The 15,050-nt window shown below is 40.0% G+C and overlaps 1 protein-coding gene across 1 annotated transcript in view; it reads right to left on the reverse strand.

Moving 5' to 3' along the window:
* The window catches only part of LOC138765475 (uncharacterized), a 63,511-nt gene that overhangs the window by 15,387 nt on the left and 33,074 nt on the right, over nt 1–15,050 (reverse strand). Inside the window, exon 4 of the mRNA XM_069942514.1 lies at nt 5,913–5,974. Coding sequence (XP_069798615.1) covers nt 5,913–5,974 — 62 coding nt within the window. The remainder of the gene's footprint in view (nt 1–5,912; nt 5,975–15,050) is intronic.

Here is a 15,050-nt window from a genome sequence, read left to right on the forward strand (position 1 = left end):
GACCTGAGGGAACGGGCTTCTCTCTCCACAGCGGGCCTCCTCAGACAGGTAAGGCCTTCACCTTCTTCTTCCGATGTCTTTTCTTCTTCTCTTCTTCCCATTGCTTTTGACTTTTCTTTCTTCGTTGCCATTTTCTTCCCACCTTTACTTTCATTTTATTTTAATTTTCGTGTTTGTGCCTTTGCGTTTTCTTTGTTTTTTTTAAACTTTTCCGGAGAGGGCTGGAGTTCCCCGACCGGCCACTACTCCATCACCTGACTCCTCCTTTATTCTTTTTGTTGATGGACCAACTGAAGGAGTCAACCCCTACTTCTGTGATGGTCGTTTTTGTATCCGCTTTTATCTTGTGAAAACTCTGCACCGCCTATCGCTAAGTGGTGAGAGGATTCCGGTTCTGTGGAGGGTTGGTTGTCTACTTCACCATCTAACATTCCTTCAGATTTGTCCGACAATTCCTTTCTCCATGTTTCCTATGCGTTAGCTCACCGATAGAATATATCTGATTGTTGGATTTGTACCATAGGTCCTTTGCATTACCATAATCCCCATTCCTTTCACCCGAAAGGAGGTTGCTGCCTGGAAATATTTTTGATCCTCCAAAGGCAGGATTCACATTGATGTTAATAAGTCTGTGCCTGAGGAGGCCCAGTTCTTTAGTTTTTCGAGGATGGCATATTCCTACCCACTCTTATAATATGACACCCCCCCCCCCATATTTTATTGTTTCTCAACATCTGAAGGGCTCTGTCTGCTTTTGTAAGTTCCCTGACAAGCCTGCCGATGCAATGGGAAACAATGATTGTCTGGCATATTCCCCTTTTATTTCCAAGCACCCTATGAACAGGACCTATTGGGTTTGTGGGTCTTGTGCCTTTGCATGGTTACCCCTTACCTGGAATGGTTGCTGCTATTTGGCATACACCGTCCCCTACCTGCATCATATTTCCCATTTACAGGATCATCCCTCGCTTATGCGTATGTTCCCTGTCCCTCGGCATAGATGTGCCCTCTCAGGTGCCGAGATTTTCTTTTGCGCCTTGATCCCAGGTTATGGCATTATTTGCATTTCCCAAGAGGTTCACAAATTATATGATCTGATGAGCTCTATTGCCAATGAGACATCCTTCTCCCTTTCATCTGTCAGTCAGAGCCTTAATGACCTTAATCACGAACTCTCTGCCATCAGGACAGTGGCTTTACAGAATCGTATGGCCCTGGATTTTCTGTTAGCAAAACAGGGTGGTACGTGTGCCTTTGTCGGTTCTGAATGTTGCTCGTATGTTCCCAATGTATTCACTAATGTATCTGATATTGTTCAGCATGTTTCAAAATCTGTTCGTGAGCTTCAGTGTCTGGGTATTGTGGCCCACAAGGATAGTTTGAGCCTTGGTTGGAATCCTTTTTCATGGTTAACTGGTACATTTGGGGGACTGGGCCACAATATTCTCCGTTGGTTGCTCACATTGTTGCTTATTTTTGTGCTTATTATAGTTTTAGTTTCTCTTTTTCGCTCCTTCTGTACTCAAATGCTTGTAAGGTCTCGTAAGTGACAGGCTGCGACCGAGGGGTTGAATGTAATGGAGGATTTAGACCTGCTTATGCAAGAAGGGATGCAGTTGCATCAGAAGACATAATCTAAAGCATATCTATTCTTTATAAAACCTGTTTGATCAATATGAATCAACTTTGGTAAAAATTTAGCCAATCTATTCGCTAATACTTGTAAGTTCCCCGATAGGCCTGCTTCAGATAATATTTTGCGAGTGATTAGTTTGATTAATAGATTTCGACAGTCTTTAGATCATCCGATGGTGATAACCGATGGAGATGCAGAAAAAGCATTTGATAGAGTTGAATGGAATTTTTTGTTTAAAGTTTTGGAGAAATTTAAGTTTGGTCCTTCTTTTATTGGTTGGATTAGGGCTCTATATAGTAAACCGGTAGATAGAGTATTGACGAATGGTTTAATTTCGGAATCTTTTAAATTAACTCGATCAAGTCGTCAAGGTTGTCCTTTATCACCCGCTTTATTTGTGTTGATAAGACAATTCAGTTGATAAGACAAAATGCACAGATACAAGGTATGAAAGTTTTAGATGAGGAGTATAAAATTAATTTATTTGCTGATGACGTATTGGTGTATTTAACAAATCCAGCTCAGTCACTTTTATATTTGAAGGAATGTTTAATACAATATGGATGTTTTTCTGGATATAAAGTTAATTGGGAAAAAAGTGAAATATTACTGGTAAGTGAAGGAGATTATACAGTTTATAAGAATATTATTAATTTGAAGTGGACTGATCGAATTAAATATCTGGGTATAATTTTGAATGTTAATTATCAATCTTTATATAAATTAAACTATGCTCCGTTAATGAAAAAAATTAAAACTAATTTGATCAAATGGAAAGATTTACCTATTAATTTAATGGGAAGGATAAATGCAATTAAGATGAATATCTTTCCGCGTATACAATATTTGTTTCAATCTATTCCGTATTTACTTGATAATTTTTTTTCTAGATTTAAATAAAATGGTTAGGGAGTTTTTATGGAGGGGTAAATTTTCGAGAGTAGCTTTGAATAAATTAACTTGGAAATATGAGTTAGGGGGACTACATTTACCACATTTTCAAAATTATTATGAGGCAGCCCAACTTAAATTTATTAGTTCATTGATGGATTTGGTACGGCTTCCTACTTGGGCTAAAATTGAGATGGTAAGTATTTCTGAATTTGAAATACATCAATTTTTGTTTAGGTGGAATATGAATTTGTTACAACAATATAATGTGCCTATACTAAAACATTTAATGAAGTTAAGGATAAAGAAAAATAAAATGATAGGTTCTAGGAGTAAATTATTGGCTTTGACTCCATTGTATAATAATCAACTTATTTCTTTTTCAATACATAATCAAAGTTTATTGCATGGAGATTTAAAGGTGTGAAAAATTTGGGAGATTGTATTAAAGAGGGTAAGTTTTGATCTTTTCATCAGATGAGGGAAGATTTTGGTATTGATAAGAATTCTTTATTTCTTTATTATCAAATTCAATCTTTGGTAAAATGTATGTTTGGTAGAGATATGATTTTACCTAAAATGACTAAATTTGAGACTTCTCTTATGAAGGTACCAGAGAAGGGTTATATTTCATTTATGTATCAAATATTACAGGGTGGTATGGATAAAAAGGGTTGGGATAGATCTAAAATTAAATGGGAAGCAGATCTGAAGAGGATTGGTTAGATATTTGTTATGATAGTGTAACTAGATTGATAAATGCACATTATGCAATGATTAATTATAATTTTTTTTTACATCAATTATATTTGACACCTGAAAAATTAAAAAAATATGGTTTGAATGAATCAGATTTGTGTTTTAGATGTGGTGATACGGTTGGAACTTTTTTCATGCTGTTTGGTCATGTATACATATACAATCTTTTTGGAAGAAAATTCAATTGTTTTTAGAATATCTGTATAAAATCAAAATAGTTTTAGATCCAATAGTATTTTTATTGGGTAGTTTGCAACCTCTGAAAGGCTTGGGATTAGATAAGTTTCAGCTAGCTTTTGTATATTTTGCTTTATCCGTAGAGAAAAAATGTATTGCTAGTACGTGGAAAGATACATGTTTTGCATGATAATTATAATTTTTTTATTAATAACTGGCTGTTATACTCAGAATATTTACATTTCAATTTATATTGATTTGATTTGAATATGTATATTTAACTTTTTTTTAATATTCTTTCTTTTTTCTTTTTTTACTGCTCTCCTTAGAAGAGTTGGCTGAAGGGGGGGGGGTCTTTTTTTTTCTTTCTTTTATATATATTAAAAAAATGTTCATGTTCATGTTTAATTGCTGTATACGTCGTATATTATTTGTTTTTTGAATAAATAAAAAAAGTTTAAAAAAATGAAGACATAATCTAAATTCCACCATGAGGCCCAGAGATGCAGTTGTCTTTTGTTGGTCACAGACTGTCAGGAGACCTTGAAGATAATTAAATCATTTATTCAAAGAGATAAGCTTTGAGTAAACAACTTTTGGGTAATATAAGCCATGGTCCCACTTGAGACTCTCAGAGAGGTGGCAACATCTCTCAGCAAGAGGAAGAACTTCTAGACTCCAACCAACGTTCCAGTCGGGGAAGGTGGAGAAGCTGCAACTGGTGCCCAGACAATCTATTACAAGTGTGCAGTCGTTGCCTCGCTTTGGCAGTTGGGACCAGTCCAGGCATTGATAAGTATAATTGCATATTGTAGTTTGAAATCAGCTTTTGAATTTGTAATAAACATTTGTATAAACTGAACTGCTCTCGGTGTGGGTGTCTATTTTCTTTTGGTAGCTCGAACACTGTGACCAATGTAAAATGAACAAAGTGAGAGGTACAAGTTTACCCAGGACAGTGCCTTCTGGCTGAGATGCACTGACACTATCCCTGCTCCACACCAGAGTGTGGAACCTTATCGAATACCTTGCTGAAATCCATGCATGTCCTCTCTTTCAACCCTTATCCTATTCCTTCAAGGGGATGCAATTGTGATTCTTCCTCGGTACACTTTTGGTCTCTCTTAAGTCTGTTGCTTTTGCAAAGAAAGGCGACACGTTTCCATCTTTCTTTGCAAAAGCAACAAACTTAAGGCAATATATTCCATCTTGATATCAACTTCTCCAATCCCCTCCCCCCGTGCTGTTGCATTGAGAAGAGAATCAGGTTCGGTGGGTTCACAGAGAGACAAAGTAAATTAAGAGTCTGCAGACATGTGGTGGAAGTAAAAACAAAATGCTGGAGGAACTCAACTGGTCAAATTGTGTCTTTTATGTAGCAAAGATAAAAGACATAACCAATGTTTCAGGCTTGAGCCCTTCATCTAGGTATGGAAAAATGTTGGCAGGCATCTGAACAAAAGGATGGGGGGTGGGGGAAAAGGCAGGAGGTGATAGGTGAAGAAAGAAGGGAGGGAGGGGACAGCACCGATCAGGGTGAGGAGGGAAGGCTGGGTGTTAAACCATATACGTGGCTTATCACCGTCCTGATTTTTTTCCCATGTTCGTCAGTAATTGTACATGTGTTACCTCTGTGTGGAGCGTTTCGTAGATAATCACATTGAGAAGAGGAACAGCTTGAAGGGCATGCTTCTCCTGCTTGGGGACCTGGGGGGGGGGGGGTAGTTAGGAGCAATAGATTAGCCAGTAGGGGAGGGCCAGAGGGGAGGCTGGTCCAGGTTGGAGTCGGCAGCACATGGGAGGCTCTAGGGAGGGGATGGAAGGGATTGGAGGTCTGCTAACCCATAGGTGAATTTTCCTGCTGGCAGAAATGATGAGATATTTCTTGTCTCAGCAGGTCTCTAAGCTCAGCCTTGAGAGCAGGAGAGACTGTTTCGAGTGGAGCAGGGACAGTGTCAGTGCATCTCAGTCAGAAGGCAACCTTTGATTCACCTTAGCCTTGGGGAACCCCAATCTCATAAGGAGCAATGGTGCCCCATTTTCTCACCACACAGGTCTAGCTGCTCAGACCAGTCCACTGGTTTACCCTGGTCACCAGCATGCTGGCCAAGTGCCCAAATCCCTCCCTCTCGTCGGTCCACCCGGGAATCCTATCCTTGGTGCCTGCACTGGCTTTTTTGCCCCTGTACCAGAACATTTCCCCATAGCTGAGTCCAACCAAGACCCCTGAGACCCTGCTCGTAGCACCAATTGTTCAAGTGAGGAAACTGGTTTAGTGGGTCTCAAAGGCAAGGAATCTGGTCACACAGTTTTAGTAGTAAAGGATTTTATTTACAGAAGACAGTGTGCAAACAAATGCCCCACTACCCCTTGACAGTGCAGACACGGCTCTATGCTACAAGAGACACTAATTAAATGCCCCCAACCCTGATAATAGTGAAGATCTTACCAACAGTTTCTCCAGCACCCTTCCATGGTTCTAGGCCTGGAGTGAAGCAGGGTGGTCCCAAGCTGGCAAAGAGAGAGAAAACAAAGCACATGTGGCATCTTTATAGGGCTTGGGGGGTCAGGTTGTTAGCAGGGATCTAATGGCTCAGTGCCAGGAAGGTTAATCCAGTTATAACAGCCAATGGTCCAAGACCAAATACAGGCAGCTGGACAGTCCAGCCCAGGTAATTTACAAGGAACCAATGGCTTGGTACCAGTAAGGCTAAGCTGATTACAAAGGAATTCAAATTGGGCAACGGCAAGGAGTGCACTAATGGTGGGGCAGAGCCAAACCTTGATTGGAAGGTGGTGTGAGACTAGGTGTATGCAGTGCTGTCATGTGACAGCTATGACCCATCACACAGGGAGGGGGTAAAAAGGAAAGCAGTTAGCAGAAAACAGAGAAGTCGGTGTTAAAATCATCTCGCTGGAGAGAGCCCAGACAGAAAATAAGGGAGTTGTTCCTCCAATCTGCAGGTGGTCTGGATGGGATAGTTCATAGAGCTGTTGACAGACATGTGAGTGTTAGAGGGTGACTCAGACTTGAGATCTCTGTTGTAGCAGACAGGGAGAGGAGGTCCCCAGAGAAGCGATCTCCCAATCCGTGACCAGTCTCTCCGATGTAGAGAAGGCCACAAAGGGAGCACCAGATGCAGTAGATAGTTCTCTGGATGTACAGGTAAAGTGTGACTTCACTTGAAAGGCCTGTTTTGGACCCCGGATTGTGGTGAGGGAGGAGGTGTGGGTGCAGATGTTTCACCTCCTGCGGGCACAGGGAAAGGTGCTGGGGGGGCTGTAATGGGTGGGGATGCAGTAAATCAGCCCTGAGACGGGTCACAAATTGGGAGATCGCTTCGTTGTCACAAGACTCGTACCATCAGGTTCAGGACCCTTCCACCATCAGACTCCTCAACGACAAATTCAAACAGGGACTCTAAAGGACTTTAACTTCTGCACTTTATTGATTTTCTTTTTTATTCTCTCTGTATTGCACAGTCAGCATGTTCACATTAGTTTTTTAATTATCTGCTTACAATTCTTTATTTGTTTTTCCCAGAGAGTAGAATCTGTGGAATTCTCTGCCCAGGAAAACAATTGAGGCCACTTCATTAAACATATTTATGGTTCAATTACATAAAAAAAGAATTAAGGGATATGGGTATTTGCAGTTGAGTCAATTATCAGATCAGCCATGATCTCATTGAACGGTGGAGCAGGGTCAAGGGGCCGGTTGGCCGACTCCTGCTCCTATTTCTTATATGTTCTTAAGTTTACATGTATACGCTGCGTATATTTGTTTTGCACTAGCAATTCGTGGTAATTTTTCCGTGCCAACAGGTAAAAAAATGTCAGGGTTGTATGTGATGTCATGTATGTTCTCTGAAATCTGAATACCAGGCACACCTTTTATAACACGGATAATACGCTCCAAGCAAGTTCAGTGTCATGGAAAACCGCACCCTTCAAAGCATTATTACAATGTACTTTAATGTAATATGTTCCAATCCTATAATTATTTATTCTTTTACCTAGAACTCATGCAAAAATGAGAATAAAATATATAAAAGGGATTTTTACTTCGGGGCTTTGTTTCTTGTGGGGGGAGAGGGGATGGGACAGTTTGGAGATAAGGACAACTTGTACCATTGATTTTTTTGTGTGTGTGTTTGTCTCTGTGTCTTTCTGTGTGTGTCTGTGTGTGTCTGTGTGTGTGTCTGTCTGTCTGTCTGTGTGTGTATGTGTGTGTGTGTCTGTGTGTGTCTAAGTGTGTCTGTGTGTGTGTCTGTCTGTCTGTGTGTGTATGTGTGTCTGTGTCTGTGTGTGTCTGTGTGTGTCTGTGTGTGTGTCTGTCTGTCTGTGTGTGTCTGTGTGTGTCTGTGTGTGTCTGTGTCTGTGTCTGTGTCTGTGTGTGTCTGTGTGTGTGTGTGTGTGTCTGTGTATATATAAAAGTGATATATAAAAATCATTGACATTGTTTATTTAAGAAAATATTTGTCTAATGTAGCTTGTGTGTCTTTAGTCTTCTTATCATGCACATCTTTATAACATCGAACAGCAGTTTGCGATCCTTGCCAAACTCTAATGCTTCTCTCGAGGTTTGGTTCTACATCCATAAGGTAATCGCAAGCATTAATGACTTTTCCAATAAATGCTGATAATTCCTCCTTCGTTTGCACTTCATTAATACCTTCATATAAACAATGTTGATCTACTACTTTTACTTTCTTTTCTTTTTTAAATATTTTTACTGAGTTTAAACTTGCACAGGAGTGTGGGTATGACAACGGCTCTGTACACGCTGATCTTTGTGAGGTTTTTCAGTTGGTTGTTTTTCCAGACTCTTTTGTGTAGTCTTCCAAAGGTGCTATTTGCCTTGGCGAGTCTGTTGTCTATCTCGTTGTCGATCCTTGCATCCGATGAAATGGTGCAGCTGAGATAGGTAAACTGGTTGACCGTTTTGAATTTTGTGTGCCCGATGGAGATGTGGGGGGGCTGGTAGTCATGGTGGGGAGCTGACTGATGGAGGACCTCAGTTTTCTTCAGGCTGACTTCCAGGCCAAACATTTTGGCAGTTTCCGCAAAACAGGACGTCAAGCACTGAAGAGCTGGCTCTGAATGGGCAACTAAAGTGTTATCATCTGCAAAGAGTAGTTCACGGACAAGTTGCTCTTGTGTCTTGGTGTGAGCTTGCAGGCGCCTCAGATTGAAGAGACTGCCATCCATGCAGTACCGGATGTAAACAGCGTCTTCATTGTTGAGGTCTTTCATGGCTTGTTTCAGCATCATGCTGAAGAAGATTGAAAAGAGGGTTGGTGCAAGAACGCAGCCTTGCTTCACGCCATTGTTAATGGAGAAGGGTTCAGAGAGCTCATTGCTGTATCTGACCCACATACCCACACTCCTGTTCGGCTCCGAATCATGGGTGCTATACCGGCATCATCTACAGCTCCTAGAACGCTTCCACCAGCGTTGTCTCCACTCCATCCTCAACATTCATTGGAGCGACTTCATCATCAACATCGAAGTACTTGAGATGGCATAGGCAGACAGCTTCGAATCCACGCTGCTGAAGATCCAACTGCGCTGGGTAGGTCACGTCTCCAGAATGAAGGACCATCGCCTTTCCAAGATCGTGTTATATGGCGAGCTCTCCATTGGCCACCGTGACAGAGGTGCACCAAAGAAGAGGTACAAAGACTGCCTAAAGAAATCTCTTGGTGCCTGCCACATTGACCACTGCCTCAAACCATGCATCTTGGCGCCTCACAGTTCGGCGGGCAGCAACCTCCTTTGAAGAAGACAGCAGAGCCCACCTCACTGACAAAAGACAAAGGAGGAAAAACCCAACACCCAACCCCAACCAACCAATTTTCCCTTGCAACCGCTGCAACCGTGTCTGCCTGTCCCGCATCGGACTTGTCAGCCACAATCGAGCCTGCAGCTGACGTGAAACTTGCACACAAAATTTTAAGACAAACGTGTAACAAATCATCTTACATACATACAAGTACGAAAAACCTAATGGATACATTAGACAGTTCCTTGATCCACATTAAGAAACAAGTTATTGAATTAATCTATGATAACCATGTTAAACACACATTTCCCAAGTTAATCCAAATAAAAAGATTATAAAAAGAAAAAAAAACATAAAAACTAAATTTAATCTACCCCCTCCCTCTAATCAAGGTTACCTTGTATATAAAAAAAGGAAATTGTGGATTGGATAGCGACCTCCAAACATCGGACAGACGATCAACGGAACAGTCAAGATTCTTAAATCTTCCAATTGAAATACTATTCTATGAATGGGCCCAACATCTTTACAAATGGAAACTTTCTATCTTTAATGTTTCATTGGATTTCCTTCAAGCTTAAATCAGACATTACATCACGTAACCACTCTGTTTGAGTAGGGGGTGAATCATCTTTCCATTTCAATAAAATTGCTCATCTGCTGTCTATCAGCGTGGTAAAGGTTCAAACTTTTTCCTGAGATACCGACATTGGTTTATCTGGCTCACGTGAAAAACAAAACAAAGCAATTAACAGACAATGATCTATATTAATTTTTTTAATTGTGGGTAAAGTTCAGGAAATATATTTTCAAAATCTCTCTAAATTTGGGCACTCTCAAAACATGTGGATCAGTGAAGCTTCAAAAATTTTACCCTTCTCATATAGTGGTTAAAAATCTGAATAAAAATGTTACATTTCTCACATAATGGATCAACATCTGCATAAAAATAAGTTAATTTAAGTTTGGACATATGAGTCTGAGTCCCACCTTCAATTGTAATAAACAATGCCTTACACAAAATGAGGAATCATTATCCAGGCTGAGAGTAGAGAACCAATCTTCATCTGAAAAAATTGTGTCCCAATCGTTCTTAATCTCAGCCATTGAGGCGGATCTTAACCAATAAATAATTATAAATAGATTATATTAATTCACCTTGGAACAAAAAACCATAAGTTAAAAAAAAGTGAATCAAGGGTTTTTGAGATTCAAGGAAAATCAGAAAGCTTGTTTCAATCAAAATGTCTAACTTGTAAATTTCTAAAAAAAATCTTAGAAAGATTAAATTTGGCTGATAATTGATGAAAAGTGGCAAACTTACCTTGAATGCAAAGATCATTAAAACTTTGGATACCTAATCTATTCCACACTTTGAAACCTACATCCTGCAGAGATGGCTGTAAAAGATGATTATCTATAATGGGACTAGCCAGATAAAAACAATTAAACCCAAAGAATGTCCTAAATTGAGGCCTTATACTCAACCTATTTCTCTTTAACGAATTATGTGTCAGTTTAGAAATGAAAAATGGTAATTAAAACTCTAAAATTGACAACAGAATGTTTTTTTTGGAAAACCTCAGTTCCATTTCTACCCAAGAGGGATGATTCACTGACTGATCCAAATGTAATAATAAAGGTAAATTACACATGTTAATCACCCAATAATAAATTCTAAAGTCTGAGAGTGATAATCCCATATTTCTTTTAGTCTTTTGAAAATGAGGTTTATTTCTACGTGGTGTTTTTCCCCTGCTTGAAATAACCAAATCTAATGAGCTTAAAAAAAGGATTTAGCAATAAAAATTGGTGAAGCTTGAAAAAGATACAGAAATTTAGGTAAAGTATTCATTTTAATCGAATTAATATGACCCATCATTGTAATAGATAAGGGTGACGCATCCCGATAATAGTCATTTAATCTTATTGAGTAATACCAAAAAAATTCTTTCACAAAATTCTTGTAACTTTTTGTAATTATAATTCCTAAATATTGGAATTGATCTTTCACTGTTTTAAACAGAAAATTAGAATAGCTTGCTGTTGTTCAGGTTCGTGTGGGTCCCACAGGTTAAGAACCAGACCAAAGTGGAGGTACAAAATACACGTTTATTTCAGGGATGGAGACAGGACAACAGGGTTGATGTGCTAGGCAAACCTCTACACACACACACAATATGCAAGGGGTAAATATACACTTTGGATAACGAGGGAGAAACTGACAGAGACTGGGGGAAATTACATGAACATGCACATTCAACAGTCAGGATCAAGGTGATACTACGTTTCCCACCCCTTGACTGGTACAAACACGACTATTGCTACCTGACCTTGGGACTCACCCCAACCCAATGTGAAAGGTGAAACTTATGTGCCACGAGGAGTCCAAAGAGGCAGAACAAAGGGGCACATGGTCCTTCATAGTTCTGTAGGCAGAACTGAGGGGCCAATCACTCAGGGCAAGCTGGGCCCCATTGGCTGCTGTGGCCAATAGTTTGAAGCTAGGTGCAGGGGTCAGCCAAGGTGATTCACCTGGGTGAATTGGGCAAAGGTCAGGGCTGAGTCTGGGCGGGCTGCCTGGACTGCAGCACCTGGTGATATAGGTGGACCAATCACGAGGGTCACCTTGATGGCTTGGGGTGAGTCTTTGACCTTGATTGGCAGGTAGTGTGTCCTCTGAACAGGAGCACAGCACCGCCACCAGGTGGTGGACACTGCCTCTCCATTACACTTGCAAAAGAACCTTTTAAGGGTAAAAGTTCACTCTTATGTACATTTAATTTATAACCTGAAAACTGGGTAAATTTGGAAAACAAAGTTAATATATTTGGTTTAGAAATAAAAAGCAGAAAATTATCTGCATAAAGAGATACTTTATGTTCAATTTCACATCTAGTTATACCTTTAAATTTTCTACACTGTCAGAGGGCAACAGCTAATGGTTCCAGTACAATATCGAAAAGCAAAGGTCTTGATGGACAACCTTGCTGCCTTCAACTATTAACCCTAAATATTTTTGATTGTTGTAAATTAGAGCAAATTAAAGCCATGGGGCATGAATACAATAATTTAATCCATTTAATAAAGTCTGGACCAAATTTACATTTTCCTAAGATAGCAATAGATTCTCCCATTCCACCTAATCAAATGCTTTTCAGCATCTAATGAAAGAATGCATTCTATCACTGGCATAGAGGGGAAAATATAGAATATTTAGTAGTCGATGTGTGTTATAATAAGAATATCAATTTTTAATACAATCACTTTGGTCAGAGTCAATAATTATTGGTAGAGTAATTTTCTAATCTATGTTCCTAAACCTTGCATACCAACATTAAGTAATGAGATAGGTCAATATGATATACATTCCGTTGCATTTTTTAAGAATAAGAGAAATAAAAGCCTCATTAAATGATAAGGGAAGCTTCTAATCTTTAAATGAGTCAGTCAAGTTTAAATGGGGTACAAGCCACTTGGAGAACAATTGAGAAAATTCAACAGGAAACCTGTCTGGTCTTGGAGATATACCAGACTATATCCTCCTGCGAAATAGGTTTCTCCAAACTTATACATCTGTCTTAGGAATGCAAAGGTACATTCAACCAATCTAGGAATTCTGACATTGAAGCATAAATTGAAAGGAGTAATGTTCTCTAAAAGTCTCATTTATTTTGAAATAATCTGTTGTAATTTTGCCATCTCTCATCCAAATATTATTTATTTGTTTTTTAGCAGAAATTCCTTTTAATTATCTAGAGTTTTTCCCCCATGAATATAAAAAAGACTGCGCAGCCTAATGTATCCCTGGTGATTCTTTCAACAGGCGCTTAACAATCAAAAGGGAAACTCCCCTTTTTTTACTTCCTGCAACATTACACCCTGCATTTTTATTTTTGACTACCTGCTGTACTTAAATATGGGTTGACTTGCCAGTGTAGCATGCAAAACAACGCTGGTGCTGAGGGCAATGCGCAAACCTGCTGGAGAAACTCAGCAGGTCCATTGTAATGAAGGGGAACCAACATTGCGGCCTTTCTCCAGCTCATTTGTGTATTGCACATGTCACTAGATCATGTGACAATCACCAGATACTGGAAATCTGCGGTGGGGGGGGGGGGGGTGGTGGGTAAGCATCCTGGAAATAGCAGGGCAGGCAGAGAAACAAAGTTTAAATTTCAGGTCATTAACTATTTGTTAAGAACTGGAAAACGTTTGGGGTAACCAACAGGAAGGGAATGAGAGAGAGTGCATTTCAGGGGGTAAATCTCTGATGGTTTGAGCCCTTGAGACAAGAGACCGATTAATCCCAAATATTCCCTTTTCCTTTCTATAGATGCTGAGCATTTTCTGGTTTTATTTCGAATTCCCACTGTCTGCATTTTACAATTTGATTTTTAATTCATTTGAATGCTCTGTTCCACTCTTCAGCCCTGCAATTTTACCCTTCCAGATTACAGTTAGCACCACGCCTTTACAGTGCCAGCTATCAGGATTGGGGTTTGAATGCCTTGCTGTCTGTAAGGAGTTTGTGCTTTCACCCCGTGTCTGCGCAGTTTCCCCTGGGCGCTCCGGGTTCCTCCCACCACACCGGGGGTGTAGGTTAATTGGGTGGCATGGACAAATGGGCTGAAATGGCCTGTTATTGTGCTGTATGTCTAAGTTTTAAAATATTAATTTAATAGTCTCTTACAGGTTATTTGTTATCACCATGGTTTGCAGATGGTATGAAGGTTGGAGGTGTTATGGAGGGAGCTGAAGGTTATAGAAGGTTGCAAGAGGATGTAGAGTTGGGCAGAAAAGTGGTAGATGGAGTTCAATCCGGATAAGTGTGAGGTGGATGCATTTTGGAAGGAAAACCAGAAGGGTGAGTACAGGGTTAATGGTTGGATTACTTAACAGTGTTGATGAACAGAGGGACTTTGGGGTTCAAATCCATACATCCCTCAAGGTCACTGCACAGGTTGATAGGATAGTTAAGAAGATCTATGGGACACTGAACTTTATTAATAGGGGGGTTAAGTTTGAGTAGAGAGGTAATTTAGAGTATTGTGCTCAGTTCTGGTCACCTCTTTGTACGAAGGAACTGTAAGCGATGGAGAGGGTGCAGAAGAGATTTACCAGTGGGAGAGATAATAGATTATAGGAAGTAAAGTTGGTATGAATAAAATAAAGAATAATAGACTAAACTAGAGGAAGTTAAGTAAGTGCTGAATAGGGATGAATTCCGATAAGAGTGTGGGGAAGGGTTAGAAGAAAGGTCTTTATAGTGATAGAAAGAATTAGGCAAGTTCTGCATATAGAATTAGTAAGTCCTGGGGATTGCGATGTGTGAATAAGGACAAAGGCAGATTCATGAATAAGGACAATGACATGATGGGACGCAGACAGGATACCCCATGGTCTTTCAAGTTTACAGAAACTGCACATAGGCAGACACAATTACCAAATGCCAAACCAATCCAGGAGGCAGAAGAATGTTAAGGGGGGGGGGAATCTCTACAATGAAATGAACTGTATAAAAGTTGGGTGAGCCCCAGTATGTGTGTGTATTCCCATGGTAAGGGGAAGCACCCAACTTTGCACTGTTGTACAATAAATGTTCTTTGTTCTCAATTTTTGTCTCGAGCGAAATCTGTGAAGATCCTTCTGTTTCTCACAAATGGGGGTTCGTCCGGGATCGCACTCCCTGCACTGACAGAGTGCCCGACGACGAGGGTAGGTGCACACTGGCTGATTCAGCTGGACTCCCGGACGAAGGGTAACTGGTCAGTGGACGAAGCGAGTGATATCCGAGAGGAG

The sequence above is a fragment of the Narcine bancroftii genome, chromosome 5 (genome assembly GCF_036971445.1).
Source record: "Narcine bancroftii isolate sNarBan1 chromosome 5, sNarBan1.hap1, whole genome shotgun sequence".
Lineage (NCBI taxonomy): Eukaryota > Metazoa > Chordata > Chondrichthyes > Torpediniformes > Narcinidae > Narcine > Narcine bancroftii.